This window comes from Nelumbo lutea, chromosome 4 (genome assembly GCF_056320005.1).
Source record: "Nelumbo lutea isolate HS-2025 chromosome 4, American lotus-T2T, whole genome shotgun sequence".
Classification (NCBI taxonomy): domain Eukaryota; kingdom Viridiplantae; phylum Streptophyta; class Magnoliopsida; order Proteales; family Nelumbonaceae; genus Nelumbo; species Nelumbo lutea.
Window position 1 is genome coordinate 5,165,463 of NC_142687.1, and position 27,366 is coordinate 5,192,828.

Genomic DNA, 27,366 nt, shown 5'->3' on the forward strand with positions numbered 1-27,366 from the left:
CCCTCGTCAAATGAAGATTCCATTTCAACCCCCATTGTTAGTCTAAACACTCAGAACCCAAATTACCTTGAGCTTGACACATCCGAATCGATCAGACCACACCTTTAGATTCCGAACATACCATAACACCTGCTCATAAAGTTTCAACCCCAGATTCCTCCATTTACCCTTCCATCAAACAAAGATTCCATTTTGAAACATTCCATTGACCTAAATTCCTAGGATCTTGACCCCCCATGACTCATCAAACATCACCATTAGATCCAGGACACCTCCAAATACCCATCTATAAAATTTCATCCAAAATGACTTTGTTTGACCTTCAATCACACATAGATTCGGTTCAGAGGCTTCAGATTAACCCTACCAATCAACCTAGAATGCCCAAAAACCCTAGATTTCTAAAAAAGTTCCGTTTCGAACCCATCTCAACCCTCCATTTTTGACCCAAAATCTCAGCCACCCATCCACTCCTTTTTGACCATGACCCAGTTTGAGACAACACGCTAAAGTCTCTCTCGGCAACTAATAGCTTTCTTCATCAGCAAAGAATTCAGAATTTAGGGTTTTTGTAGGGTTTCGCGCCAACTGCTAGATATATGAAAATATGAGGCCAATTCTGATGAAAGGCCATGAGAGGCCATTAACTTTTCTTAAATACAACAGAGAAGGCGATCTTCTCTTCTCCTGTGCGAAAGACCACACGCCGACAGTTTGGTTTGCCGATAATGGCGAGCGGTTGGGGACTTACAGAGGCCACAATGGTGCTGTTTGGTGTTGTGACGTATCAAGTAAGCTCGTGTAGTTTTTTATTTTTATAGATAAGAATTTAATCTCGATCTTGGCCTTTTGTTATTTCTGTGGAGTCTCTCTGGTATTTTTATAGCGAGATTGATGCATTGGTGTTCAGGGGATTCTACGCGACTTATAACTGGAAGCGCGGATCAGACGGCGAAGCTATGGAATGTTCAGACTGGAACTCAACTTTACACATTCAACTTTGGTTCTCCAACTAGATCTGTGGATTTTTCTATTGGTGATAAGCTTGCGGTTATCACTACCGATCCGTTCATGGAACTTACTTCGGCCATTCATGTGAAGCGTATCGCGAGAGACCCTAGTGACCGTATGTTCCTTCTTCTATATTCCATTAGGTCTTTTTATTTGTGAGTTTTGACTAAGGTTATCTTGTTTCTTCTTTGGCTTTTGATTTAGTTAATTATATTACATTATTCACATGTATGCATTTATGAGGCGTTTGGGAAACACCTAGAGTGAAGTGATTACATTGTCGATTTCAGATGCGCTTGTGAATGCTTGTGGATTATATTATTCACAGAATGCTTTGTAGGCTTACAGTCGAAGTCCTAATGAATTTGTCATGAACAACATAGACCTTCAACTCAAAAATTCATGAGCTAGCTCATAAGATTTCCAATGATTTATTCAGTAATATTCCCAGTGTTTTAAAAGTGCAAGGCGCAAAAAAAAAAAAAAAGCGCAAGGCGAGGCGCACGCCTTTTTAAGAAAGGCGCAAAATTACAAAAAAATCTAAAAAATAAAAAAAGTCAGAAAATTCCAAAAAAATGCCAAATTTTTTTTGGAGAAGTACGGATACACCCGATGCAAAATTCTGAATTCCAGCCCCCCCTACTACTAGCCCTCTCCCCCACTATAAACCACATCCTGCCCGTGAATTTGGCATCAATTCACGGTCCGGATGCATTCCCCTTGTACTTTGGGGCTATAAAATTCTGATCTGGGCTGATTGGTCATTCTCCCAAAATTTTTAAATAAATGCAATAAAAAAATAAAAAATATCAAAACATAATGTTAATAAAAATATAAACTTAATTTTTAAAATAAATGATTTAATAAAACCTATTATCTAAAATCAAAATACATAAACATAACATGTAAAGTGTATTCAAATGAAAATTTAAAAATAAAAGCAAACATATAAAGCATTTTCAAGCATGTAAAACCCGCAACCTATTTTTTTCCTTAATTGCATTGCTTCAAGTAGTTAATGTGATCTAAAACATATTGCATTCTTGATTCTATGAGTCGCCTTTGTAGCACACCCCTCGAGGCAAGCCCGAACAAGTCTATCTTAGGGTCTGAACGCCCTATTTGCTTATATTGTTCATTCATTTATTGCAATAAAATATCTTCTTAAAAGGCAATGAAAGTTGTAAAATCATTATTTTTTATGTAAGAAATAAGAATTTCAGACCCTAACATAGACTTGTTTGGGTTTGCCTCGAGGAGCGTTGTCGGGGGTCTGGGGGCGGAGCCCCCGGCCCAGCCATTAGAATTGAAAAACAACAAAAAGCCCAAAGTTTTAAAAAGGCACACGCCTGGGCTGAGGCGCAAGGCGCATCAGGCACGCGCCTTTTGAAAGAGGTGCGCCTCTGACTTGGGCGAGGCACATACCCCAAAATGAGCCTAGGCATGCCTCTTAAAAAGGCACACGCTTGGGCTGAGGCGCAAGGCGCACCAGGCGCGTGCCGTTTGAAAGAGGTGCGCCTAGGACTTGGGCGAGGTGCATACCCCAAAATGCGCCTAGGCACGCCTTTTATATCACTGAATATTCCAATAGGAGTAAAGCATAATTGTCCAAATTAATTTAGTTTTTACCTCCTAAAGTTTGCATAGAACATCCCCTTTTTTAAATATAAGAATTTTCTTGTTTTTTTGTAGATTCTTATATGTTTTCTTGCCTTTGTATGTTTGATGAACTTCTAATTTTCCAAATTGCTTTTTATTGTTGTTTGTACACTAATAATTGATGCAGCACCATCTGTTAGATGAAAATAGGAAGAAGGGAAGAAGAAGAGAGGGGAGAAAAGACAAGTCAAAGAAGAAGAATCCGTATTTATCCAAAACATAACATAATACAACCCAAAATATAATGTGACTTTATAAGAAACCTAGAAACTGAAAAGAAGTCTCCTTAGGAGAGGTAAGGGAATAATATTGCTCCATTAGATCTTGGTCTAGGCGACAACGCTCTTCTTTTGAAATCCCAAGTAGCATCGGTGTTAGGACAACATTTCTATTTCACAAGATAACATTGACAACCACTTATTTTGGAAGTGATAATTTCATCTTGGAGAATACTCTCGACCTGGTTGACATGGGTACTGAAGGTGAAGTAGTTTTGGTTATGGGCAGACCTGCAGGTAGAGTAAGTGGCTCAAAGGTGACTTGATAAGGAAGCAAATCCTCCAAATTGAAAGCTGAGCTAATTCTCATGGTTGAAAGTAAGTTCATACGCATTAGGTCTTATTTTTCAAATGATGCAAAATGGGCTATTGGCTTGAGTATACAACTTTTTAAAGGAGTGCTTTGGCTAACACTCATGACACACAGGAATATTGCCATTGAATTCTTGATTTCTATGATGTGAATTTGCAGCAAGTCTATAACTCTCATTACTTAAGCAATTTTTCATCTTATACTAGCGTGCAAATCATGGATATGTTGGGCAAAAGAATCAGTAGAAGCAGAAGTATGAGCATCAAGAGGTAAGGGAACAAGGTCAACAAGTGTACGAGGGGTAAAGCCTTGGACAACCTCAAAAGGTGTTTTGCCGGGTGATTGATTGATTGAATTGTTATAAGCAAATTATGCAGTGGGCAACGTTGAGTCTCAACTATCTATGTGTTAACAACCTTAGTTTGACCATTAATCTTTGGGTGAAAAGCAGTTGAAAATTTTAACTTTGTAGTAGTACCTGAGAGTTTCCATAATGTTTTCCAAAAATAATTGACAAGCCTAACATCCTGATTTGACACAATTGTAGTAGGCAAACCATGGAGCCTATTAATTTCCTTGAAAAATAGTTTGGTCACATTTGAGGCATCATCAATTTTATGGCAAGGGAGGAGTTTAGAAAACTTGACCTTCTTTGTGATTTCACCATCCTTAGGGAAATCTCTTCGGTCATCTTGAATCCTACCTTGACTATGTGGAGGGAATTTGTCTTGATGCCTACCATGATATTGCCTATGCCTAGGGTGATCCTTAGAGTTAGGGCCTACTTGTTTGCTCTGAAGTCTGACATCTGAAAGTGTAATAATTACATTAAGAGGTATATTGGTATTGGTGGACTTTTCTTTCCTCTGAACTCTAAATGCAGAGAATGTTGTTCTGAATTGCTAATTCTGAAAGCTATAAAATATCCATTTTAACCCCATATATGAGAGTTTTTGTTTGTTTTTTGGGGGTATCATTGGAAAACAAAAATTTGTATGATTGCACTTTAAGAGATAAGAGATAAGAGGAAACAAACAACCAATTTTCTCTTAAAGGATTCCTCTTAAGAGATAAGAGTTAAGAGGAAACGAACATGCCCTTACTTTCCTAAAAATCATCCTCATCATCTAATTCTTGCGGATTGTCAATATAGTACCCACTACCTAACACTCGGTTGGACATTTTTGGATTGTGAGTATCTCCTAAATTTGGAACTAGGTTCTTCTAGCTCATATTCGTCGTAGTTCATGGATCATAGTAGTTGGGTTTGGGAGAATTCCCGGTTGTTGAGCATTAGAACCTGTGGGACCTTGGGTTTGACTATTTTGATAATTATGCCCTACAATAGACTCTTGGGGATCATTCATTGAGTCTTCAACATGGCACTTACCCATGGATATAGATATCTGTTTCATTAATTAGGCATAGACTCTTTAAGGGCATTTATATCTGGAATGAGGGTTTGTATCTTCTCTTCAAAAAGTGCTTTTGTTTTTTCTTGGGCTTTGGTCAAGGCTTCTTGGCTCTTGGACAAAGCTTCTACCCTAATAGAAAATTCAACATTGGTAACCATGATGATAGGGTATTAAGGGAAGCATAATAGGATAAAAGTAAATGGGTGCAATGCCAATCCAAACAAAATATCACAAGTAATTAAAACTCTAAATTAATGCAAGGCACTTTTAGAAAATCTAAATTCAAAAAGAAACTATTCTAGGCTTTTGCAAGAATATAGGTGTGAGATATATATAGAGAATAACTATAGAAATAAGTGGCCTGCCCTTTTGTTGGATGAAAAAAGGATTAAGGCACACGATGATATGTAGGTTACTGATGGTTATGTATGTATTTTCAGATTTCACAAGATTGCTAAGGACCTGATAGCAATGACCAGCCTACTAAACCAAAATCCAAATGGAAGAGATATACCTTTAGAATTTCCCCGAAATACCTTCCTATTTAGCTGAGATGTGTTTTCTAGAACTCTGGCCAGAACTGAATACTCGAGCCTTTGGATTGGTGACCTCTAGCTTTTTCTGGATTTAGCTACGACAAATAATTTCCCTGTCCTCTTGATAATTTGTGTGCTGTTGGTGAGTAGCAGTTTCTATGATGAAGGCCTTTTGATGTTGCTTAATTTAGTTGCAGGAAATGAAGACAACAACTTCCCAATGTTGTTTGCAGTTGTGTTCCTAACCCAAGAAGTGGTTGGTTCATCTGCCTCTATATTATGTTTTTTTTTTTTAATTTGAATTAGTGGCTGGTTCGGGGTATATGGTTGGATGACTGGCGTGGAACCAAAAAACAGGGAAGAGACTAAGAGAACGAAGAGGGGTTTGAGGAGAATGAGAGGTTAAGGAGTTGAGAAGAGAAGGGAAAGAAAGAGCTAGGAGAAGGGATAAAGAAGGAAAAGAGAAGCAAAGATAAAAGGGAGAGAGAGAGTGTGTGAGGCAGTTCCTGTTGTAAGGTTTGACTGTAGATTGGAGAGAAGAGAGAAAGGAGGTGGAGGAGGAGAAGAAGAAAGAGAAAGAGGTGACAGCGACTGACCTTTGTTCAGTCAGTGGATAGAGACACTGATGGGAGTTGGTTGAGATTCAACTGCTTTGGTTCAATGGTTGAATTGGGCAGAGGCATGGGATTGAGCCTTGGCTCTAATACCAAAATGGTGCAGCCCCACCTGTTAGAAGAAAAAAAGGAAGGAACAAGAGGAAGAAGGGAAGAAGCACAAGAGAAGAGAGAGAAGACAAGTTGAAGAAGAAGAATTTGTTCTCCAAAACATAACATAATACATATGTAAATTTATAAGAAAGCTAAAAACCGAAAGTTATAATTAAATCCCTATCAAATATGAAAATTGCAAATGACTCCAACTAAAAAGAAATTTTACAATTAAACCCTAAATTTGCATTAATTAAAGTAAACTCTAAATAAGTGTTGTCTATGCCAAAAATAAGCATGAATTCTGTGTGCTGCTTTGGTCTCAAAGTGATCTTCATCAATAATGGTCTATTAACTTTTAAATTAAACAAAAATAAAGACCTTTTAAATACTTGAAGCCTTGGTTCTTGCAAATAGGATTTCAAATAGCAAAGTTTCTACTAAAGGAGCAACAACAATACAATTCATATATGATACTTAACCCTAAAATACAATGAACTGTCTCAAAAATCACAAGAGCACCCATTTTATATCACCATCATCATTATCCATGCCTTATCCCAACCAATATTTTAAAACGCGGAGGCGTGACGCGAGGTGTTCCACTACCTAGAAGCATGAAGCATAGTTCAAAACGCAAGAGGCATAAGCCTCCTGAACACAAGGAGGCGTAAAGCCTCCTTAAGAGGAGGGGGGTTAGGAGGAGGAAGGGGAGGAGAATGAAGAGGAAGGGGGGATCTTGTTTTTTCTTTATTTTTAATAAAATCTTTTATATTAAGAAGAATAAAGATGCATAACATTAGTTGAAAGGGGGGGTCTTGTCGAAGCGGAGCTGAAGGGGCGGGGGGCAAACCGCTTTCTTTCCCCTTATCTTTTCTTCTCTTCCCTTTCCTTTTCTTTTCTTTCCTTGTCTCTTTTTTTTCCCTTCTCTTTCTTTTTCTTTCCCTTCCCTCTTCTTTTCGTTTCATTTCCTTTTTTTTCTAGCCTTTTATATAAGATGTGCACGAGGCGCAAGAGGCGTATGCTTCTAGAATGCCTAATGAAAAAAGCGCATGAGGCGTACGCCTCTTGCACCTAAGGTGTATGTATGCCTTAGAGGTGTCAACGCCTTTGGCATATGCCTCAAGGTGTTTTGGGAGCGCCTCGCCTGGAGGCACACCTCCAAGCGTATGCCTCCCATGCCTTTTAAGACACTGATCCCAACTATATGGGGTTGGCTATATGAATCCTGTTTCACCAATTCGTGCTGTTTAAAGCCATATCCATTGCTAAATTATTAGTGTTTACCATTGTTTTTATACATATCGGCTAAAAAGGTTAGGTCAAGGAGTGCTGCCCCAAACTCCTGTTTGGACTTGTTTAACATCATACTAGCTAATCTTGTTGAGTGCTTGATGCAATTTATACAATCCACATATTTTCTTTGACTTCCATATTTTCAATTTATATATGTTTTTTATGCTTATGCGTTAAATGCAAACTTAAGTTTATGGACAAATACCATAGAAACAAGAGGTTTTAAAATAAGTATGAGAAAACAGAATATGTTCCATCTATTTTTAATTATAATAGGAGTTTAAATCAGAGTACACTTAGGATCGGAGACCAAAAGTTAACTTGGTTCAATTGTTCATAACAAAATAACTCAAGTTGGAGTGCATATTGACAAGGACAATTCTTTGGTTGAAAACTTAAGATCTTTTTGCGAATTATTCCTTTGATGAATTTTGGAAAAAGTTGGGCAGAAGTAGCCTCCACAACCTCTTAAAAGAACAGATTACAAATAGAATGGATACCTCCTCTGGAGGGAGTGGTAAAGTTGATCTTTGACGGGAACAACCAAGGTAATTTAAGACCCTTGGGTATATGGGGGATTTTGCGAGATAAGGATAGCAACATCTTGTCCTTATTTTTAGGACCAGTGGGAGTTGGTGACTCTACAAGGATTGATATACTGCCTGCGATACATGGAACACAGGTTGCAAACCGACTTGGAGTGGAGCACTTGATAGTTGAGGGGGACTCCAGGGTGGTATTGGGTTGGTTGTCAGATCCATAAACATTTTTTTGGGGCTACAAGATTCTTATCAAGAAAGTTAATTGGCTTACAAGGAACATGCCGGTTAGATTCTAGTGGGTTAGTAGATCTTTGGCTGATTCTTTGGCTAAACAAGGGGTATCAAGGGGTGAATTGTTCTGGGCTACTTTATTTGTGATAATATTTTCATTTCTAAAGGGAGGTAATATCTTGTGCATCCTTCTGGGGTGATTGTATACTTTCTTCTCTTTTTAATGAAATTACCATTCATTTATCAAGAGAAAAAAAACAAGGGAGATGTGATGTTGACTATAGAATTAGAGTAGGATGGGAAAAATGGAAGGGCACTTCTGGAGTCTTATGTGATAGACGAATACCACTTGTGTTAAAAGGGAAATTCTATAAAACAGTTGTAAGGCCTGCAATGCTGTATGGAGTGGAGTGTTGTGGAATCAAGAGACATTTCTTTTTGTTTTTTTGATTAGCAGAAAATTAATTTTATTATATTGGATTATAAATAAGAATAGTACAACTTGATGACAAGAAAGTCATCCCCCTAATATCATAATCACAGTTACTGGAAGCCCGAAACAGTTGTTGCCTGAATCAAGAGACATTTCCAAAAAATTAGTGTGGCAGAAATGTGTATGCTGAAATGGATGAGTGGAAAAACTATAAATGATGGGTTGAGAAATGAAGTCCCGCTTTTTATGGGCCTAGGTGTAGCTCAAATAGGTGAAAAATGAGAGTAAGCAGACTAAGATGATTTGGTCACATGTGACATTTTTACACCTCCAGTTGTATGCCTCCCATGCCTTTTAAAACATTGATCACTGCTTGGCATGGGTACATTTTTTACTCTCCTTTCTTGTGGTCTAGAAAGGGAGAAGTAGGGTAATGCTTGATGACTGAAGCTCTTCATTGGACAAAATCGTTAACAGGGTTACAAGTTTGCTTATTTGGTCCTCATTACAGAAGGGACTAAATGAATTTGGTTCACTTTTTCTTGGGGTTTTGCAGATAGAGTTTTTTATGCATAATTCAATGTCTAGTTACTGTACAGTTGATTGCCTTTATAGAGTGACCAGCATATATATACATGTGGATGATCTATTATTATTTTTTGATTAATGAATGATTTATCATTAATAAAACTAAGGAAGAGGGCACAGGTTGGGAAAACTCCCATGGTGTCATCGGATGGATACAGAACCTTTGTAGAGGAGAGTTGGTAAGGAGTTGTATTGGCCTATTGGGTTACTTCCTTCTTAGGCTGTTCTTTTCATCTTCTTGTAGTTTGTGGACCTTTATTGACTCTTAGCCTTTGTATACTTCACAATGAAGACCTGTTCTTTGTAATCTCAGTAACAGTTTTTTTTTTTTATTTTCTTTGGCTTTTTGTTAGGTCTATTTCATATTCTAGTGCCTGAGTTTTATACTAATGGTGATATTTCCATCAAGATGTGAGATATTATTGGATGTGCTGCCTTTTCTGGTTGTAATGCTTATTTAAGATGTAAACAACTTTGATATAACCAATACCATTATGGTGCAGAAACTGGTGAATCTGTTCTTACGATCAAGGGGCCTCAAGGTAGAATTAATAGAGCTATCTGGGGGCCCTTGAACAGGACTATCATAAGTGCTGGTGAAGACGCAGTAACCCGTGTTTGGGATACTGAGGTCAGTAGCTCATCTATATGTCTATAATTCTCCTGTTATTATCAAGGTGTTGTGTATATATCTGATTAGCTCATCTATGTTTGGAAAATGTATTACTTTTTGGTTTCACCCTTGTTTCATTTAGCTTTATTTATTTTCATTTGCTTAGAGTCTCAAATTTTAGGGTATTTTTGAACTTGTAGACAGGAAAGTTGATTAATGAATCAGACAAAGAAAGTGGCCATCAGAAGACAGTTACATCCTTGGCAAAATCTGCAGACTGGTCACACTTCCTCACTGGTTCTTTGGATAAATCTGCCAAGGTGCTTTATTGCTTAAATCATCTGTTTCTGTGATTTTTCTTCTTATTCTCTACATATTGCGATAATGATTTGTTATATCCCTTTTGGTTTGGATTCTTTTCATGGTCATGACAGCTCTGGGACACCAGAACATTGACGCTGGTCAAGACATATGTGACAGAGCGGCCAGTAAATGCTGTTGCAATGTCTCCACTTCTTGATCATGTATGTACTCATGCAGCTTCTGTGAATCAATATTTATGAGCATTTATGTTTGATAACAATTTGTACAGATTTTATGGTGTGGATCTAGTTATAACAGATTTCCACTCGTTTTAGAAAAAGTGGAAAAACAGTTGTCCTTTCCACATTCTTATCAGCTGGACTGTGTGTATATATGCACGATATCTATTTAATAATATTATATGTATATATTGTGCATACATATTTCTATTTGTTTACGTATGATCTATCTATTTACCTATATAGTTTGACAGATAGGTGCAAAAGAAAAGAATCTATTGTGCATACATGTTTAAGATTTATATGATCTTTCCTTTCATGTACTACAAAAATGAAAGGAAAATGCTGCCAGTTGATATCATTTTTCCTGCTTTGGGGGGTGAATTTGGTCAAAGCTTTTCTGATACAGGGTAGATGTCTTATTAGTAGTCAACGTTCACATGTTTTTTAGACACAATTACTACTATGGTTCAATTTTTTTTTTCATTGTGAGTGGGAGATTCTTTTATTCCTTTCACTGGGAATGTGCCCAAAAATGTCATGTGGTCAAATCACTTCCACTTTCTATTGCTATATTTTTTTTATCTTACCTATCTTTAAATGAGATAAGGGGAGGAAAAAAGTACTTTCTAGTTTCTACCTTGTGATTCTGAGAAAAAAAAACAGTGTGATGTAGGAAATGGTTCTGTCCTAGGTGTAATGAGTTCTAGAGGAGAAATGGTATACGATTTGAAAGAGATCAAGAAATAAGTTTTCTTGGTAACTTCATAGAGAGTCAAGGAATTCTGAATTCTACTTTTTTATTCAATGCAGGAAGTCAAAATTCTATTATCTTTCAATTCAGTGATTAGGCTATTACCTATTTTTTTTTTTCAGATAGAGGGGTAGTTCTTATTTTTTATTTATAATTTATCTTTACTTTTTTGAAAGGGAGAAAGGTTTTGGGAGACATAAGAATTTTGATTGATTCTATATGGAATCTAAATAATTTTCCCTTTCTGTTTGCTTGAGGGGTGGTTGGTTGGGGAAAGGAAGTTTTGACAAAATATAACATTCTTAGTAAGATTGGCTACTTAATGTAACACTCAAAATAGGTCCGAGGCCTCATAAGCAATATTTTTCATGGATAACCTTTTTCTGTCACAATGTTGTTTGTAATGCCTCTTTTGTTGTTTTTGGTGTTGGTTGTGTTGTCATGGGTTGGTTAGTTTTCACATGAGGAGCCATTTGGCAAGGTATCTTGGTAATGTAGATCTGGCTTCTCTAATACCAATGCTATGATACGAGGATGGGATTGGGAGGGCAAAAATGGGGGGAGAAGGGTTTAGGGATCATTAGGACAAAAAGGGAAGGGTTAGTGGTTAGAAAGGTTTTAGGTCAATTGTTGAGAACTAAAGGATCTGCCATTTTTTAATTGGTAAAGGAGTCTTCTTTATTAATTTATATGAAAGAATATGTCTATATATACAATGATCAATGAATATGCCACACATTCCAATTATATAGGCTAGTTCTGCCATTGACCCCATATTACATTTTTGTTTTTAAAGTTAGATCATTATTATTTCCATTAGGAATTATCCCCTTGTATAGGTGTGTTTTGTTGACCCCTTTTCTAGCCAAAACATCTACCATGCTATTACATTTTTAAGTGAATCTAATTTCCAAATTTCTAGCTAGATGTCTGATCTCTGAGGATATGTCTATATTGGCATCAATGATTTAAAAGGCGTGCCTAGGCGCATAGGTGAGGCTCATTTTAGGGTAGGTGCCTTTCCCAGATCCTAGGCGCAACACTTTCAAAACGCACACACCTGGTGCACCTAGGCGTGCACCTGATGTGCCTTGTGCCTTTTGAAAATTGTACGTTTTTTTTTCCGCTTTTTTTGAACCTAGTGGCTGGGCCGAGGGCTTCACCCCCAAACCCCCGACCATGCCTCTCGAGGCAATCCCAAACAAGTCCATGTTCGGGTCTTAAATTTTTAGTTCTCACACAAAAAATAATGATTTTATAATCTCAATTGCCTTTTAAGAAGATATTTAATTAAGATGAACGAATGAACAACATTAGCAAATAGTGGGTTCTTTATGACCCGAACATGGACTTTTTTGGGCTTGCCTCGAGGGGCGTGGCACAAAGGTGACTCGTAGAATCAGGAATGTAATATGTTTTACATCATATTAGCTACTTGAAGTAATGCAATTGAGGAAAAAAAAGAGATTGTGGGCTTTGCATGCTTGGAAATGTTTTATATGTTTGATTTTATTTTTAAATTTTCATTTGAATATGTTTTACATGTTATGTTTATGTATTTTAATTTTAGATAACAGGTTTTTATACCATTAATTTCAAAATTTAAGTTTATATTTCTTATTAATATTATGTTTAATATTTTTTTTTGCATTTTTTGAATTTCCTGACATTTTTTTAATTTTTAGCAGCTTTTTGTATTTTTGCACCTTGCTTCAAAAAGGCGCGCGCCTTGCCTTGTGCTTCTCTCCTTGGGCATAAATTGGCCCTTGCGCCTTGTGCTTTTAAAACACTGATTGGCATGACCACTGGCTATTGCTTCTGAACCATCCCACTGTAATATCTTAGTTCTACTCCACTTACAGCCAGTTATAGTTGAAATCTCCATCCACTAGTTCTGCTCTTCTTGAGTTACCTTACCCAATAGGTCCTGAATTTGAAGATGCTAATCTTGGTGTCTATACACATCTTTAATACTTGATCACCCTGAATTTTCCATGCTGCACCCATTAAAGTTAAATTTGAGACTGTTTCTGGTACTTGCGGAGTCAATCTGTTGACTACAGGTGAAGGTGAAACTATATGTTGGCAACCTCTAATAATTCTATCTACTGAGAAGGGTTCGAAAATAGATAGAGTTTTAGCTCAAGAAACCACCTTTATTATGATGCTTTCAATCAATGCTTCTGCCGTATGAATCATCTCCTTTAAAATTCTTGCATTTCTCTCCTCCTAAACTGACCAAAGGATGACTGCTTCCGTGCATTTCCATTGTAATTTCTCTCTTTGGTGAAATTGCAGATCCTTCATTACAATGTGGAAGGATAGAAAAAAAAAACATATGAATGAAATATTTAGTCAAACTTTGTAGAGATTGTGGAACTGATTGATGGAGGGAAATCCTACTTAGTGTCTATTTGGGAGGACTGAAGCCAGCGGCTTCTGGCTTGTGGAGGTGGACTCCACATGGACATGGTATAAGCTATGTAGCCTATGTTTATTGAATAATCTGGAGAGCAGCCTGAATCAGCTGTCAGTCAGTTCATTTGAAGGGCTGCCCACTTCAGCCCCTTTAAATTACTTATCTGGAGTGCTTCAAAGCAACTGAACCAGCTTAGCTGAATCTTCAGCGCAGCCCTTCCAGACAGGTCCTTAGCTTCTCGGGGCTAGTATATTGTTGTAATTCTCCAAGGGTTGAACCTTTGGTGTTGGTGGAAATGTCAATCATCCAAATAGAGGAAACATAATGAAATTGTTATATGGAAATATTGTATAAAATATGGATATGGTGGCAATCTTGTCAAATATGTGGTAATATACATTGATATTTTGAGAAGCAAAGTCAAGAAGCTAAGGTTTGTGGAAATATACATTGATATTTTGCCTTAGATGCTCCTTTATATTATTATTTTGTTCCAAAACATTGACAAAGTGAGGAAACTAAGGTTAAAAGACCAAAACAATATGCTGCAAATTATATAATAGAGTAAGTTTAATTAACTTTTAAACACAAAAAAAATGCAGATGATTTTAATAGATCAACCAACTAATCTATCACACAAATAAAACCTAAGGAGCAGGTCTGAACTGCTTGTTCTGGTGGACTTTTATGACCGACAAAGGACTGGTTGATTGTGTAGCAAAAACCAGGGTGATGGTGCAATGTCTGCTTTGGAGAAATGGGAATGTCAGGGCCTGGCATCTTTATACAGGAGAAACATATATGTCTTGCCAGCTGTGAGCTGTTCCTATTTGTTTTGCTATCTTATCTTTTGGATAGCAAAGTTTCTATTGCCATTGAATACAAATATTCTGTTGGCCATAAAAAATTTGTTAAGTGATGGAGTGTATGTTGAGAAGATTAATATAAATAGGAAGGAATCAAAGGGAAAAACCTCACTTAAGTAGGATGCAATCATCAGTTTGAGTGAACATATCAAAGCACAGAAAACTCAAAAGATCAATCCATATTTGTTAAGTTTTTCTTTTCTCCATCTTAGAGGTGGATTGTTTGGGGTTGTTGCTTGCAAGAAAAAAGTTTACAAAAACAGTCCAGTGAAGGACATTTGTCATCAGGCAAATTTGTTGGACCAGAGGGTTTGTAAATGTGATTTTTCTGAAGCTGCTGATGGATAGGATAGTGTCTGCTTGGTAAAGGAGAATGTTGAGAAAGGAGACTGAATGTCCTGGTGGTTATGAATTAAGTGTGTTTGATCGAGAAGAAAATAGATATTAGTACTGTTGTTCACAATGAAGTTGAGGTTGGCAAGAAATTACTAGTTCTCTTATTGGGAGGTGAGACATTTGCAAGAAAATTTTTCCTTGCATTAGAGTAGAAAGAGAGAGGGAATGAATGCCCATCTTCATTGGAGTGTATGTAATGGCTTAATGGGTAGTTTCTTTCTCGAGGTTATGTAGGAGTCATGTCATAGATGTCGGGGTGTTTAGGTAATTTAGGTCAAATTAATGGGTCTTAGTCTCTAATAAGTTTAACTTTGGAAGCTAGAGGATATAAGGGGTTGTGTTAGGGGATAGGTGCTGAGGGATCAATCTTCCTTTCTCTTGGGTTGGCTGGTGATGGTTGTTCCTTTGCGGCCTGTGTTGCAAGGTTCAAAGTGTGATACGAAATGCCCCGTATCGAGCGTATCATATTGTATCTTTTGGGGTTTGAAATGCCTGTTTACAGGTATTTCGGGACCCCACTCTTTTTTAATATAAAATATGTTAAAATATCTTCCCAAAAACCAACTTTTGAAAAAAAAAAACTAAAAAAAGCCATTTCCGCTTGTATCTAAGTGTACCGGTACGCCTCTGGCGATACACAGAGGTATATCGATACTTTGAACCATGCTGTGTTGTTTGGGCCTGGTGCAGGATTGTTTGTTTTTATTCTGTCCCGATTTTTTAAGGGCCGTGTGTGGTTTTGGGAATTTGAAGGTTGGCCAGTGGTGAGGTTCTGCTTATAGTGATATCTTGCAACCCATATATACCTTCTTATTTTTCAATAAGATTTTATAGTCATTATAAAATTTGTATGTAGAGATTTTTTAAGAGGGCAAAATTTTATCTCTCAAAAATATCTTGGGCAAAATTTCGATGAATGGGAAAAAACTTTGCAAAGGAAACTGCCAATTAAAAAAAAAAAGAGTTTTAGGTGGAGCTTATTGATAAGAGATGGATTTTGGTAGAATTAAGGTGACAAATATCTATTGGGAGAGTTCAAGCATGAAAATAAACAGGGATGTTTTGGCATAAAACTGGGATAGTAGAATTAAGGTGATAACTATCGAAATGGGAAGTTTTGTGGAAACTAGAGAAAAAACATACTTGGATTAGTTTCAGTCCTTTATATATGTTGAGTGAACTCCTTGATGGAGAATTTGAGGGATGTTGATGGTTGTAATGATTTCTTGTAGAATTAGACAGAAGATAAAGACTTCTATAGGCATAAAACTTCATTCCAATATCATTCACATTTTTTTTGATAAATAATTCAATAAAATCAATAAGATTGCAATACAGCCTTCCCAAACGAGGGGCACGAGCTGGTACATCTCCACAATAGCAACAATGTACTACCTCAGACTAGTAACAAAAAGTTTACAAAGCTGCCCAGAAAAACTGTTCCCTTGATACCCCTTGTTTAGCTAACGCATCCGCCATGGTGTTAGCTGTTCTACCCACCCACTGAAAAATAACATTCATTTTCCTTGAGAACCATTTAGCTTTCCTCATAATACCCTGTAGCACCAGATCACTGAATCTGGATTTTTTAGCCAACCCACAACAACTTTGGTGTCTCCATCAGTAATCAAATCTTGAACTCCTAACTGATCCGCAACCCGAATGCCTTGTACTGCCGCTAGGAGCTCAGCTCTGATAGAGTCTCCTATACCCACTGAGCCTGAGAACAAAGTTAATATGTTACTATCTTTGTCTGTCAGCACCCCACCAATCCCTGAAGGCCTCGGATTTCCTTGACTGCTACCATCAAAATTCAGCTTTGTCCAGTCTTCTGAAGGGGGTACCCATACAGATGGTACCCTGTTCCTTCTGTTACTGCTACTAGCCACAGCCTTCCAGTTCCTCCACATGTCATCAAAAGAATATAATTTGAAGGAATCTGATGATCTCAGTCAGTGGATTGCCCCGGTCAAAATGCAATTCTTCACATTCTGCACATTTCTCTCCTTTTCTTGGAATATCCTTGCATTTCTTTCTTCCCAAATTGTCCACAGAGTAGCAGCTCTAATGCTCCTGCACATTGTTTTACGAGTTTTTGTGGGACACACAAAGAAGGAAGAATCAAAGATTTGATCTATGGCTGTGGTCATATTCCATCTGCAACCGAACAAAGCAAAGAGCCAACCCCAAATAGTAGCAGAAAAAGGACAGGTTAAAAGTAAGTGAGAGCAATCCTCACCATTAGCCCTGCAAAGTACACACCAATTAGGAGACAAACATAATAATTTTAGGAGGTACAGATTTAGACCAAATCTCCTTAGCTGGGAAGCCCACTTGTCCCAAGGGAGAGCAAAGGGACTTAAAAAAGGAAGCACATGTGAAGTAACCTTTTGGGTTTGGAGATCAAAGTCTCACATCAGAACTGGAAAGGTCCAGAAAAACACTTTCAAGCAGTGACAACAGGTCTGAAACATGAGAGAGTTCATGATCCCTCAAACCCCTAAGAAATCCAAAGTCCCAACTCAAGGAAGATGGAGAATTAGATGTTCGAAGAAAGTGAGAAATTGTTTTACCATTGTAGCAAAAAATGGAATAGAGAGAAGGGAAACTGTCCTTAAGGGCAGAATTGCCAACCCAGATGTCTTCCCAGAACAAAACAGAAGTACCAGAATTGACATCATACCTGATACAGTTGAGGAAAAGAGGAAGAATATTCTGAATTACTTTCCAAGGAGTTGCCAGAGTGGCTCGACGCGATACACCAGCATCCCATCCATTGCCCAAACTGCCATATATGCTAGCTATCACCTCATGCCAAACTCTCTCCTGTTCTAGGGGTCATCTCCACAACATTTTCCTATGAGTGCTTTATTCTTCAAAACTAAATTCCCCAGTCCCAATCCACCTTCCTCTTTCCTCCTACACACTAATCCCCAATTTATTAAGTGGTCCTTTTTTTTCCTCCCATTGCTCCCAAAGAAAAATTCTCAATAATTTCTCTAGTTTCTTGGCTTCCTTGACTAGAATACTAAACACAGAGAAATAATAGAATTGGCAGATTTGCTAAGGAAGCTCTCAGTAAGGTAACTCTACCCCAGAAAAAATATAGTTCCTTTTCCATGAGGCTAACCTTTTCTCAAACTTTTCTAAAACCGGAGCCCAAAAAGTGCTCTCCTTAGGGTTGGCTCCAAGAGGAAGACCTAAGTACTATAAAGGCCAATAGGAAATAGGACAACCTAAAGACTCAGCCACCAACTCAAAGGGTCCTCTTATCCAGATTCACTTCCACCACACAAGCTCTTTTCCAAATTTATTTTCAGATTTGATACTCTCTCATAGCACTCTATCAAAGACTTGAGATTACTTACTGTTCTCCTATCACCCCCTTCACAAAAGATTATTAGGTCATCGGCAAACTGTAAGTGGGTCACCCTAATACTGTTCCTTCCTATCCTCCATCCTCTCACTACACCTTCCATGTCTGCCTTAGAGATCAAGCTACTAAAAACATATGCAACTAGGGTAAAAAGGAAAGGGGAAAGGGAGTCGCCTTGCCTTAAACCTCTAAGAGCTGGGAAAAATTCCTTGACTACCCCATTAACCAAAACCAAAAAATGGAAAGAACTTATGCAACCCGTTATCCAATTACCCCATCTAACTCCAAACTCACAACACCCTAGGATTTCTAGTAAGAAGCTGCAATCCACCAGATCATAGGCCTTTTCTAAATCCAACTTACAAACAAACCCTTGCTTTCCGGACTTTTCTCATATCTTCCATACATTCATTCGCTATTAGAATATGATCTATTATTTGTCTCCCTTGCACGAAAGCTCCCTGTGCTTGACTAATGGTGGAGGGTAGTACTACTTTAATCATCAAGGATAACACTTTAGCCAGAATTTTGTAAATGCTAGTCACCAAACTAATCGGCCTAAAATCTTTAGGGTTTTTTGCTTCTTTTTTCTTAGGGATTAGAGCTATGAAAGTGGCACTAACTTCAGGGCTTACTTTGCTATTAACTTCAAATTCCTTAAACACAGCGCAGAGGTCTTCTATTACCACATTCCAACAATCTTGATAGAAAGCCATGGTGAAGTCATTTGGTCTAGGGCTTTGGATCTATCCATTGAAAACATTGCATTGCCTAATTTCCTCTTCTTTAAAACTCCTCTCTAACCATCTTGTTTGCTCTTCATACAGCCTGGGCCAATCTAGACCTTCCAACCTTAGTCTATTATTCAGAGGCTTCCCTGCAATTGATTTAAAATGATCCACCAGCACTTTTGCTATCTCATCTTGATTTATGACTTCCTCCCCATCCACTTCTAATTTGGACACGTAATTTCTTCTTCTCCTCCCATTAGCCAACGCATGGAAAAATTTTGTATTACCGCCCCCTTCTTTGATCCATTTGTGTCTTGACTTTTGCCTCCATGAGATCTCTTCTCTAAGGAGAACTTCTTCCAATTCCTTTTTTAACCTGCTTCTCAACAACCTTTCTTGCTCATTCATACCTCCCTGGGATTCTTTAGAGTCTAGGTCATCAATCCTAGACATCAAAGAATTCTTTTGATCTTCTACCCTTCCAAAATGCTCCTGATTCCACTCTTTAATCCTTGCTCTTAGTCTCTTAACTTTTTGTGGAACCTTACACCTTTCCACTTAACCCCTCTCAAATCTTCATTCCACCACTCCCCAACCTTTCGTTCAAAATCCGGATGGGTTAGCCACATGTTCTCAAACCTAAAAGGTCGAGGTTCAAAACCTAGAACATCTTGACTTTATAGTATAGGGCAATGATCAGATGTAACTCTAGGAAGGGTTTTAGCAATCAAATTCCTCCAATAATCCTCCCACTCTACATTAAAAAGGAATCTATCAAGTTTGTAACAAAGGGGGTTTTCTTGGAAATTTGACCAAGTCAGCTTGTAGAAAGGGTAATTCCTTTAGCCCACAGGTGTTAATTAATTCATTGAAATTTCTCATACTTGTAGTAACCGATCTTTGGGGGTTATTTGATTCATTACAAAACATGATTACATTGAAATCCCCCCCTCCACACACCACAAACACCATGGGCCATCCCACAAGCCTTGAATACCATACAACTCCTCCCACATTTCCTTCCTTTCCCTATAACTATTTGGCCCTTAGACATTATTAATGAACACCCAATTGAAACCATCTTCCACATTTCTAAATTTTAAAGACACAGAGAATCTCCCTATAAGTTCTTCCACAGATTCTACAACATCCTCTCTCCACAAAGTCACTATCCCACCCGAGACTCCCCATGAAGGAGCTAAAGTCCAGCACACTCCTCTTGATTTCCACACACTCTTGGTCCATCTTCTATCCAAATCTGCTAGCATAGTTTCTTGTAACATGACTATATCGGGCTTCTCTCTCCTCAGCAGGTCTTTGATTGTCCTTCTCCTTGCACTCCCTAACCCTCTCACATTCCAGTTGATGATTTTCATTATAAGACTCCTTTCAAACGTCCCTTACGAACCTGGTTCCATCTCACAAAGAACCCTCCCGCTAAACTCGATATCACCTTCTATATCTGACAGTAGTCTCTACACTTTTGATCTCTTTTTCTTCCTCCTTTTCACATTCCCCTCTAACTTTTTTAGCCTAGAACTTCTGTTACCTTCCTTGTTTTGAGTTTCCAATGATTTAAAAGCCGCGCCTAGGTGCACAAGCGAGGCACATTTTGGGGTATGCGCCTCACCCAGGTCCTAGGTGCACAGGCAAGGCACATTTTGGGGTATGCGCCTCGAGGGACGTGGTACAAAGGCGACTCATAGAAGCAAGAATGCAATATGTTTTACATCACATTATCTACTTGAAGCAATGCAATTAAGGAGAAAAGGTGATTGTGGGTTTTACATGCTTGAAAATGCTTTATATGTTTTCTTTTATTTTTAAATTTTCATTTGAATATGCTATGTATTTTAATTTTAGATAATAGGTTTTTTAAAACATTTATTTTAAAATTTAAGTTTATATTTTTATTAACATTATGTTTAATATTTTTTGAATTTTTTGCATTTTTAAAATTGTTGGCGTTTTTTTTAATTTTCTGATTTTTTTTATTTTTTATCTTTTTTTTTTGTAATTTTGCGCCTTTCTTAAAAAGCCCTGTGCCTCAGGCGCAAATTGGCCCTTGCGCCTTTTTTGCGCCTTGCGCTTTTAAAACACTGGGAGTTTCATCTGGATCCCTACCATCTAACCCCTCCTTTGATTTATACTCATCCAATAACTCACAAATTAGCTCCCAGATTTTTTCTAGCTCTTCCTCCCGCTTCTTCTTAATCTCCACCTCTCCCTCTCTTCTCTCTCCTTCACCAATGCTAAGTTCTCTGTTTTCTCCTCCCCTAAACCTTCCTCTCGAGATGCTGGTGTATCTGTTTCAACCACAGGAAGAGCATTAGTTACGAATACCGAATTGACAATAGTATCTTCATTGTTAGGAGCCAAATGAAACTCTTTCAGGGGATCAGAACCGGCATCGGGATGCAAGTCTAAACCTGTCTCCTGAGGTCTGATCTGCTTAGAAGAATTATCATAGGATATCAACAACTTGTCAACTTCCGCATCTGAGTTAGTGTTCCACTGCTGTCTGGCTATAGGCGATACGTCACAGAGCAGTCTGGTAGAGTCTTTCCCTTCCAAACCCATAACCTGTTCTTCCTACGCTACTGAGTTGATCTCCCTTGCTAGTGTAGACAGAATCTGGGTCCCAACCATAGCTATCTTCTGCCGTTCCATCGAAAACTTCAAAACTCTGATAATCACCTCCCTCCTCTTCCAGGAACAATACTTTCGTTCCAAGGTTCTCTTCTTCAGAGATGTCCTTTGATTTGCTAAGATTGATGCTGCCCAGACTTTCAGAATCATCCGAATCAGTATCGCTGAAATCTTCAAACTGAGAGAGCTCCCTCTTTCTTCCCTCTAACTCCCTTTGTTTAAGGCTCCTTGGATTTTTTTCAGGCGACGACTGCTCTAATCTTGTTGCCGGAACCCACTGTCTCGAACCTCCATCGCGCGCCAAGTTCAGGCACCCTGTTGTGCGACTCGTTGCACTCGAAGAGGAAGAAGATAGATGGTAATTACCATCTATCAAAGGCACATGGTTGGTCATGTGCCGTTTTAAGTTGAAAACTTTTGGGTTGGGCCTCTAGACTGGGCTACCTTTCTTACCCGCCTTAGATGGGCCTGATTTTTGCGGCCCATGTACAGCCTCCGCCGCTGAGATTTTAGGGCCTTCTTTAAAGCGCCTGAAGCCCACTGGGCCTTTACTAGCACTCGGCCCTTGTTTATAAGGCTGCGGCTTCACATGACTTTTAAAAGAGTCACGTACATTCAACCCAAGGCCTGGGTTCGGTTCCTCCCTTAACCAACCCCTTCTCCTTGTTTAAAAAATGCATATTGGCACCTGTTACCACCTGTGCAAAGGACCTGCCGTCCCCCAGATAGTTTAATGCTTCTACACGCATAAGACCCTTCTCCTGAAAACTACCTTTTTGTTTCTCCAACACTTGTTTATCCATTTCAGTGAAAGAGCTATTCTTGTTTGAACCATCCAATCCTTTAATGCCACGCAATTCTTCTTCTTCAATTTTCTCATCTCCCTCCTTGCGAGCCTCTTTCCAAAGCACAGATTCAGTGGAAGAAGCCTGCCATACTGAGTAAAATTTTCCTTCAACTCGTACCTCTATCTTCCAAAGAATCTCCTCAGGTTTTACTCCATTCAATAGAATGGAAGCTGAAAAGAGGTCTCCCCAAAAAACACCTCCTAGTGATTCTCCACACTTCAAAGCAATGGCTTCAGCAATTTCTTGCTTCCACAAGTGAAAGGGAAGGCCTAAAAGACGCACCAGCACTCCATCTAACCATCTTCAACAAAGAGATTCTTGGAGTTTGACCCCGGACACCATCTTGATAATGTGAGGTTCCCAAGTTCAGCTTGGATATTGAGAGCCTCAACTTCTACTCTATTCTCAAGCAAATCCAGCAAAGCCTTATCTTTCATAAATGGTGTTAAAATTAATGTATTTTTCAACTTCAAGCATGCTGTTAACACTTCTGCAACTTTCCTCCAATCTAAAATGTGACCTAAAGCTTTAACTATCAGTTTACTTTCCCAATCTCCTCTCTGTATGTTTACTCCCATTCTGTGTTTACCTGCCCCAGCTGTCACTATGAGAGTCTCTTGCTTATTATTGCTCTCCAGGCTAGTAGAACTGCTTTTCTTCCTTCTTTCTTTTACTTCTCTTTTAGCACCCAACCGTTGCAGCAGTTCACATAATACTCCATGAACTGCCTTCCAGCCCTGACTTTTCCTTCTCTCTGGGAAGCAGACCATCTGTTTCCTACCCTTGCCCAAAAATTCTGTCAAAGAAATGAAGAAGCCTTTGGTGTTTCTCTTACACTCTACTACAAACCCTCTTCCAATTTCAGAGAGAAACTCTTTCCAGCTATTTTGTTTGCCTTTGTTACTTTCATCTTTCACAAACTCCTTAAACCCTTCAATCACCCCCAAACCTTCTAACAACACCAGCCCTTTATTTGTTTCCCTGATTTTCAAGCTCATCTGACCATTTAATCTATGTTCCTCAAATAGAAACTCCTTTGCTTCAATCTTCAAGGATTTCTTCCATCGGCCTACCTCCACGAACTCTCCCATGTTTCTACTCCCACTATGCTAACTATTCTCCTGCTTTCAGAGAATGTAATTACATCCTAATATCATTCACATTTTCATAGCCATGTTTTTACACAGTACATGTATATCCTCTTTAGGGTCTACCAAGCTCATTCCTAAATTAAAAAACTTAAATTTATGGTTCTGCCATCTCCCTCTAACAACCCCCCCCCAAAAAAAAAGAAATAACTTTAAGCTGTGACTGAAATTTAAAAACAAAAAGACAAACTAGGATAGACCACAGACAGACAGCATGCAGTATTAACCAAAATACTTGTTCCATGTATTGAAAAAAAACCAAAATATGCATCGACACTTGGGCAATACTTTGAAATCAATTTTGAAACTTGAACAAGAAAAAGTAAGGTCAACCAGCTAAAATGATATAATGAGAACATCTTAGCCATCTTAGGTGTTGCAGTCACAAATTGCCACCAAATGAAACTAAGTATTTGAAACCCTTGACAATCTACAATGACCATAACAAGATACCACTTCATCTCCTCACACGAGACCTATCTTAAGGTGAGTCCCAAAATATGCATTGAAACTTGAGCAATGCTTTGAAATCAATGAGTGGAATGAAGTGATTTGAGGAAAATATCGGGCATGTATGGTACTACTATAAAATTAAGGTCAGCTTGCTTAAAGGACATATTGAAGAAAAAGTTGGGTATCAAGGTATGCAAATGCTATCTTTTACTATGGCAGTGATACTGTAATCTATTGATATTACAAATTCTCTCTCCCTCTCTCACATTGCCAGTTTGAGTTTGCAATTTGACTGCTGCATAATTTATCTCAAGCCAAGAATAATGTCTCTTTTTTTTGTTCTGACCTTTTTGGGCTACTTGCTCTTCTACATTGGTGTATATATATACCTACATCATAGGGGGAACTTTCAGAGCATCTATGGTTAATGTCTTTGCAGAATATTGGATGATGCTTTTGCTTTTGTATTTGAATGTTGCTTTTGTCCCTTAATGTACTTAAAGACAACACATAATACATTTTCCAGGTGGTAATAGGAGGTGGTCAGGAAGCATCACATGTCACAACTACTGATCGTCGTGCTGGGAAATTTGAGGCCAAATTCTTTCACCAGGTGAGCTCTCTTTTCTTTGTCTTTTTTTTTGTAGAAAATTTTTGATCCATGATGTTTGGGGACTTACATTTGTCTCTGGATAGATCCTTCAAGAAGAAATTGGGGGCGTGAAAGGGCATTTTGGACCAATAAATGCTTTGGCATTCAATCCTGATGGAAGAAGGTCTTTCTCATCTTTTATCTTTACATTATATTTTCCAATTTGCTTCTTACTGAAAATGAGTTCTGTTCTTAACCTGTGAATAAGTCTCCTAGTTATCTGATCATGAGGCCAGGGATCTGTTGAATTCTGAGACCCTACTAGGGAAATACTGCCCCTTAAAATTGGCCATGGTAAAAGGGATTTCCCATGCTTACTTTAGTGCTTTTTTTTTTCACTTGCACCAAACCATTCCTTCATTGGTGTTGTCATTGATCATCTAGTATCGAAATCCCTTTTTTTTTTTTTTTGACTAGGCAAGTTGGAGTGATTTCAAAGAAATTTCTTGCATGGTGACAATGACCCAAAGAATGATAATTTAATTAATTAAAAGCATGCTTAGAAGAGGGAGAAATTAAAACCAATATTGTTAACTTCATACAATGAAATGGCGAGGTATCCTAATTTAGGAGGATTCTAAATGGTTTGGAGGTTTTGCAATAGCCTTAGACATTTGTTGATAAGTAATAGTCAAAAAATACATTAGTTGACAAGTTATTGTGATCTTGTAGCAAATGCGTTTGACTCTAAGGAAGTACTATTTATTGCTTCCCTGAAAGATGTTTTTGAATTCTTAATTTCCTTTAACTAATGCTTTTCTTTATGTTAAACATCATGGGGCTTTTATTAACAACATTTTAGACATCTGGAGGGAAGTCAATGGTCTCCAAAGTTCTGTTTGTTATCACCTTCCTGCAAACCAAATGGAGCCAAATGGTTAGAGGTTGGAAGTTGGAACAGATCCAGATGGTTACTTTCTTTGGAATGTAAGGGCTGACAGCTGTGTACATTTTTCTTGGTAAAATGGAAGTTGGTTAACTGTCCCCTGTTCTTGGGAGGATTGGATTTGGGAAAGATGGTTCTAGTGAATAAATCTCCTTTTAAGAAATGGCTTTGGAGATGTCATGGGAAGAATATGCTCTTTCTGAGAGAACAGTGATTGCAAAGTATGGAGATTCAAAATGGTTTAGTTTCTACATCAATATCTTTGTGCACGTTCCTTGTTGGCTTCAATGTCTAGATTTACATTTTTTTTGTCATTTCCTGATTTATTTTCTACTGTGCAGTTTCTCAAGCGGAGGTGAAGATGGTTATGTCAGATTACATCACTTTGATCCAGATTACTTCAATATCAAGATGTAACTCCCAAACATGATGACAAGGATAATTTTGTTTGTGTTTAGTTCTTATCTTATTCGGCTTTCTCCTTCATTACATGTTGAATCAACAGTATCTAATTGCATATACTTGATATCCACATTATTAGATTCTTTTAACATGTGATTGATGCAATAAGTGCATGCATCAAAATCATATAAAGCATATATGGCTGTTTTCTCTTTTGATACCAGGTGTTATCTATTATTTGACATTGCTGGGATATATATGTGTATATCTATAATTTCAAGTTTGAATGGAATGAGTTCTCTTGTGCACTGTATAATTTTTATACCTATTCAATTGAGAACCAATGCAAATCGGTAGCTAAATATCTTGGATGGGAAGTCTACTAGTTGCTGCCTTTTATTTATAGTATTTCTGGATGCTTTGTAAAATGGGATCATTTCGTGTTTGTTTCAGATAGCACTTGAAACCATATACAATTAATTGAAAATGAGTATATTTCTTAAAATACTCATCTCGTGTTGCCATTCCTATTCATGTCGCAACTAAGCAGGCTATTGGTAATTTTTCTAATACATAAATGGAACAGAGAACGAATTGATATAAAAAGGGGGACAGTGAGCCAAAGGGGGAAGAGACATGGCTGGGTGAAACAATAGGTGGGTTTCAAGTGTAATGAATTGGGATGCAAGCTTGATGCAGAGTGCTTGGGAAGAAAACCCTAATTGTGAAAGATCTAGAATAAACAAATCAATTAATAATTACACTTTGTAGATTTGAGAAAAATAAATTGTGTGGAATTGTCATGGATACCCTAAATTGATTCAACACCCATTAGGATTGGAATCAACCCTACCTAAGGAAGATGAAAAAGCAAAACTTCATTCATAGACAAATTAATAACGGGTAATTATCTAATATTCCCTTTCATTTTCCCCATTTCTCTTAAATTACCCTGACTTTTCAAAACCTCCAGACTCTATCAGAGAATTTTTGTTATCCAAACTTGCCTTCCATCAGGTAACCCTTAATGACCATTAGTTATTTTTAATGGTCAAGCTAACCTTGATCTCTGTTAAATAATTGTTTAAAAAAGTGCAGGCAAGAAAACAAAAAATACCAAGGGTTTGGAAAAAGAAGCCAAATCCCTATCAGAGAATTTTTGTTATCAAAACTTGCCTTCCATCAGGTAACCCTTAATGACTATTAATTATTTCTAATGACCAAGCTAACTTTGGTCTCTGTTAAATAATTGTTTAAAAAAGAAAACAGGTAAGAAAAAAAAATACCGAGGATATGGAAAAAGAAGCCAAATGCTGTAACACATTTCAACAGTCAGAAATCCTTTAGAACAGTCCTGATTTCAAAACTTTTTGCAAGATTAAAAGGGGGTTTGTTTGAAGTTGGGCCCATAATAAGGTGAAGAAGTCAAAGAACTTCATTAAGAGAAGTAAAGAGGCCTCATTATAAGTTGTTGGTGGGAGGAAAGATTGTTTCTTTCTCATTGATGTTTGGTGTAGTCATGTCCTGCTTCAGGGCTTTGGGGGTTTGGGTTGGTTTGTTGTTTTGGCTCTTTGCTTTTTGGTTGATTGCTGAGTTGTTTAGGGGATTGGTTGTTGGGGCTG

At 37.8% G+C, this 27,366-nt stretch overlaps 1 protein-coding gene across 1 annotated transcript; it reads left to right on the plus strand.

The window, feature by feature from the left end:
- The first annotated feature begins 317 nt into the window (after positions 1-317).
- LOC148853526 (eukaryotic translation initiation factor 3 subunit I-like) lies at positions 318-26,057 on the plus strand. The gene is made up of 8 exons (XM_088985980.1): positions 318-791; positions 911-1,126; positions 9,513-9,640; positions 9,823-9,942; positions 10,057-10,146; positions 24,331-24,417; positions 24,501-24,580; positions 25,684-26,057. Exons 1-8 carry the CDS (start codon positions 608-610, stop codon positions 25,757-25,759), a joined length of 981 nt encoding a protein of 326 aa, XP_088842106.1. The 5' UTR covers positions 318-607; the 3' UTR covers positions 25,760-26,057.
- The last annotated feature ends 1,309 nt before the right edge of the window (positions 26,058-27,366 follow it).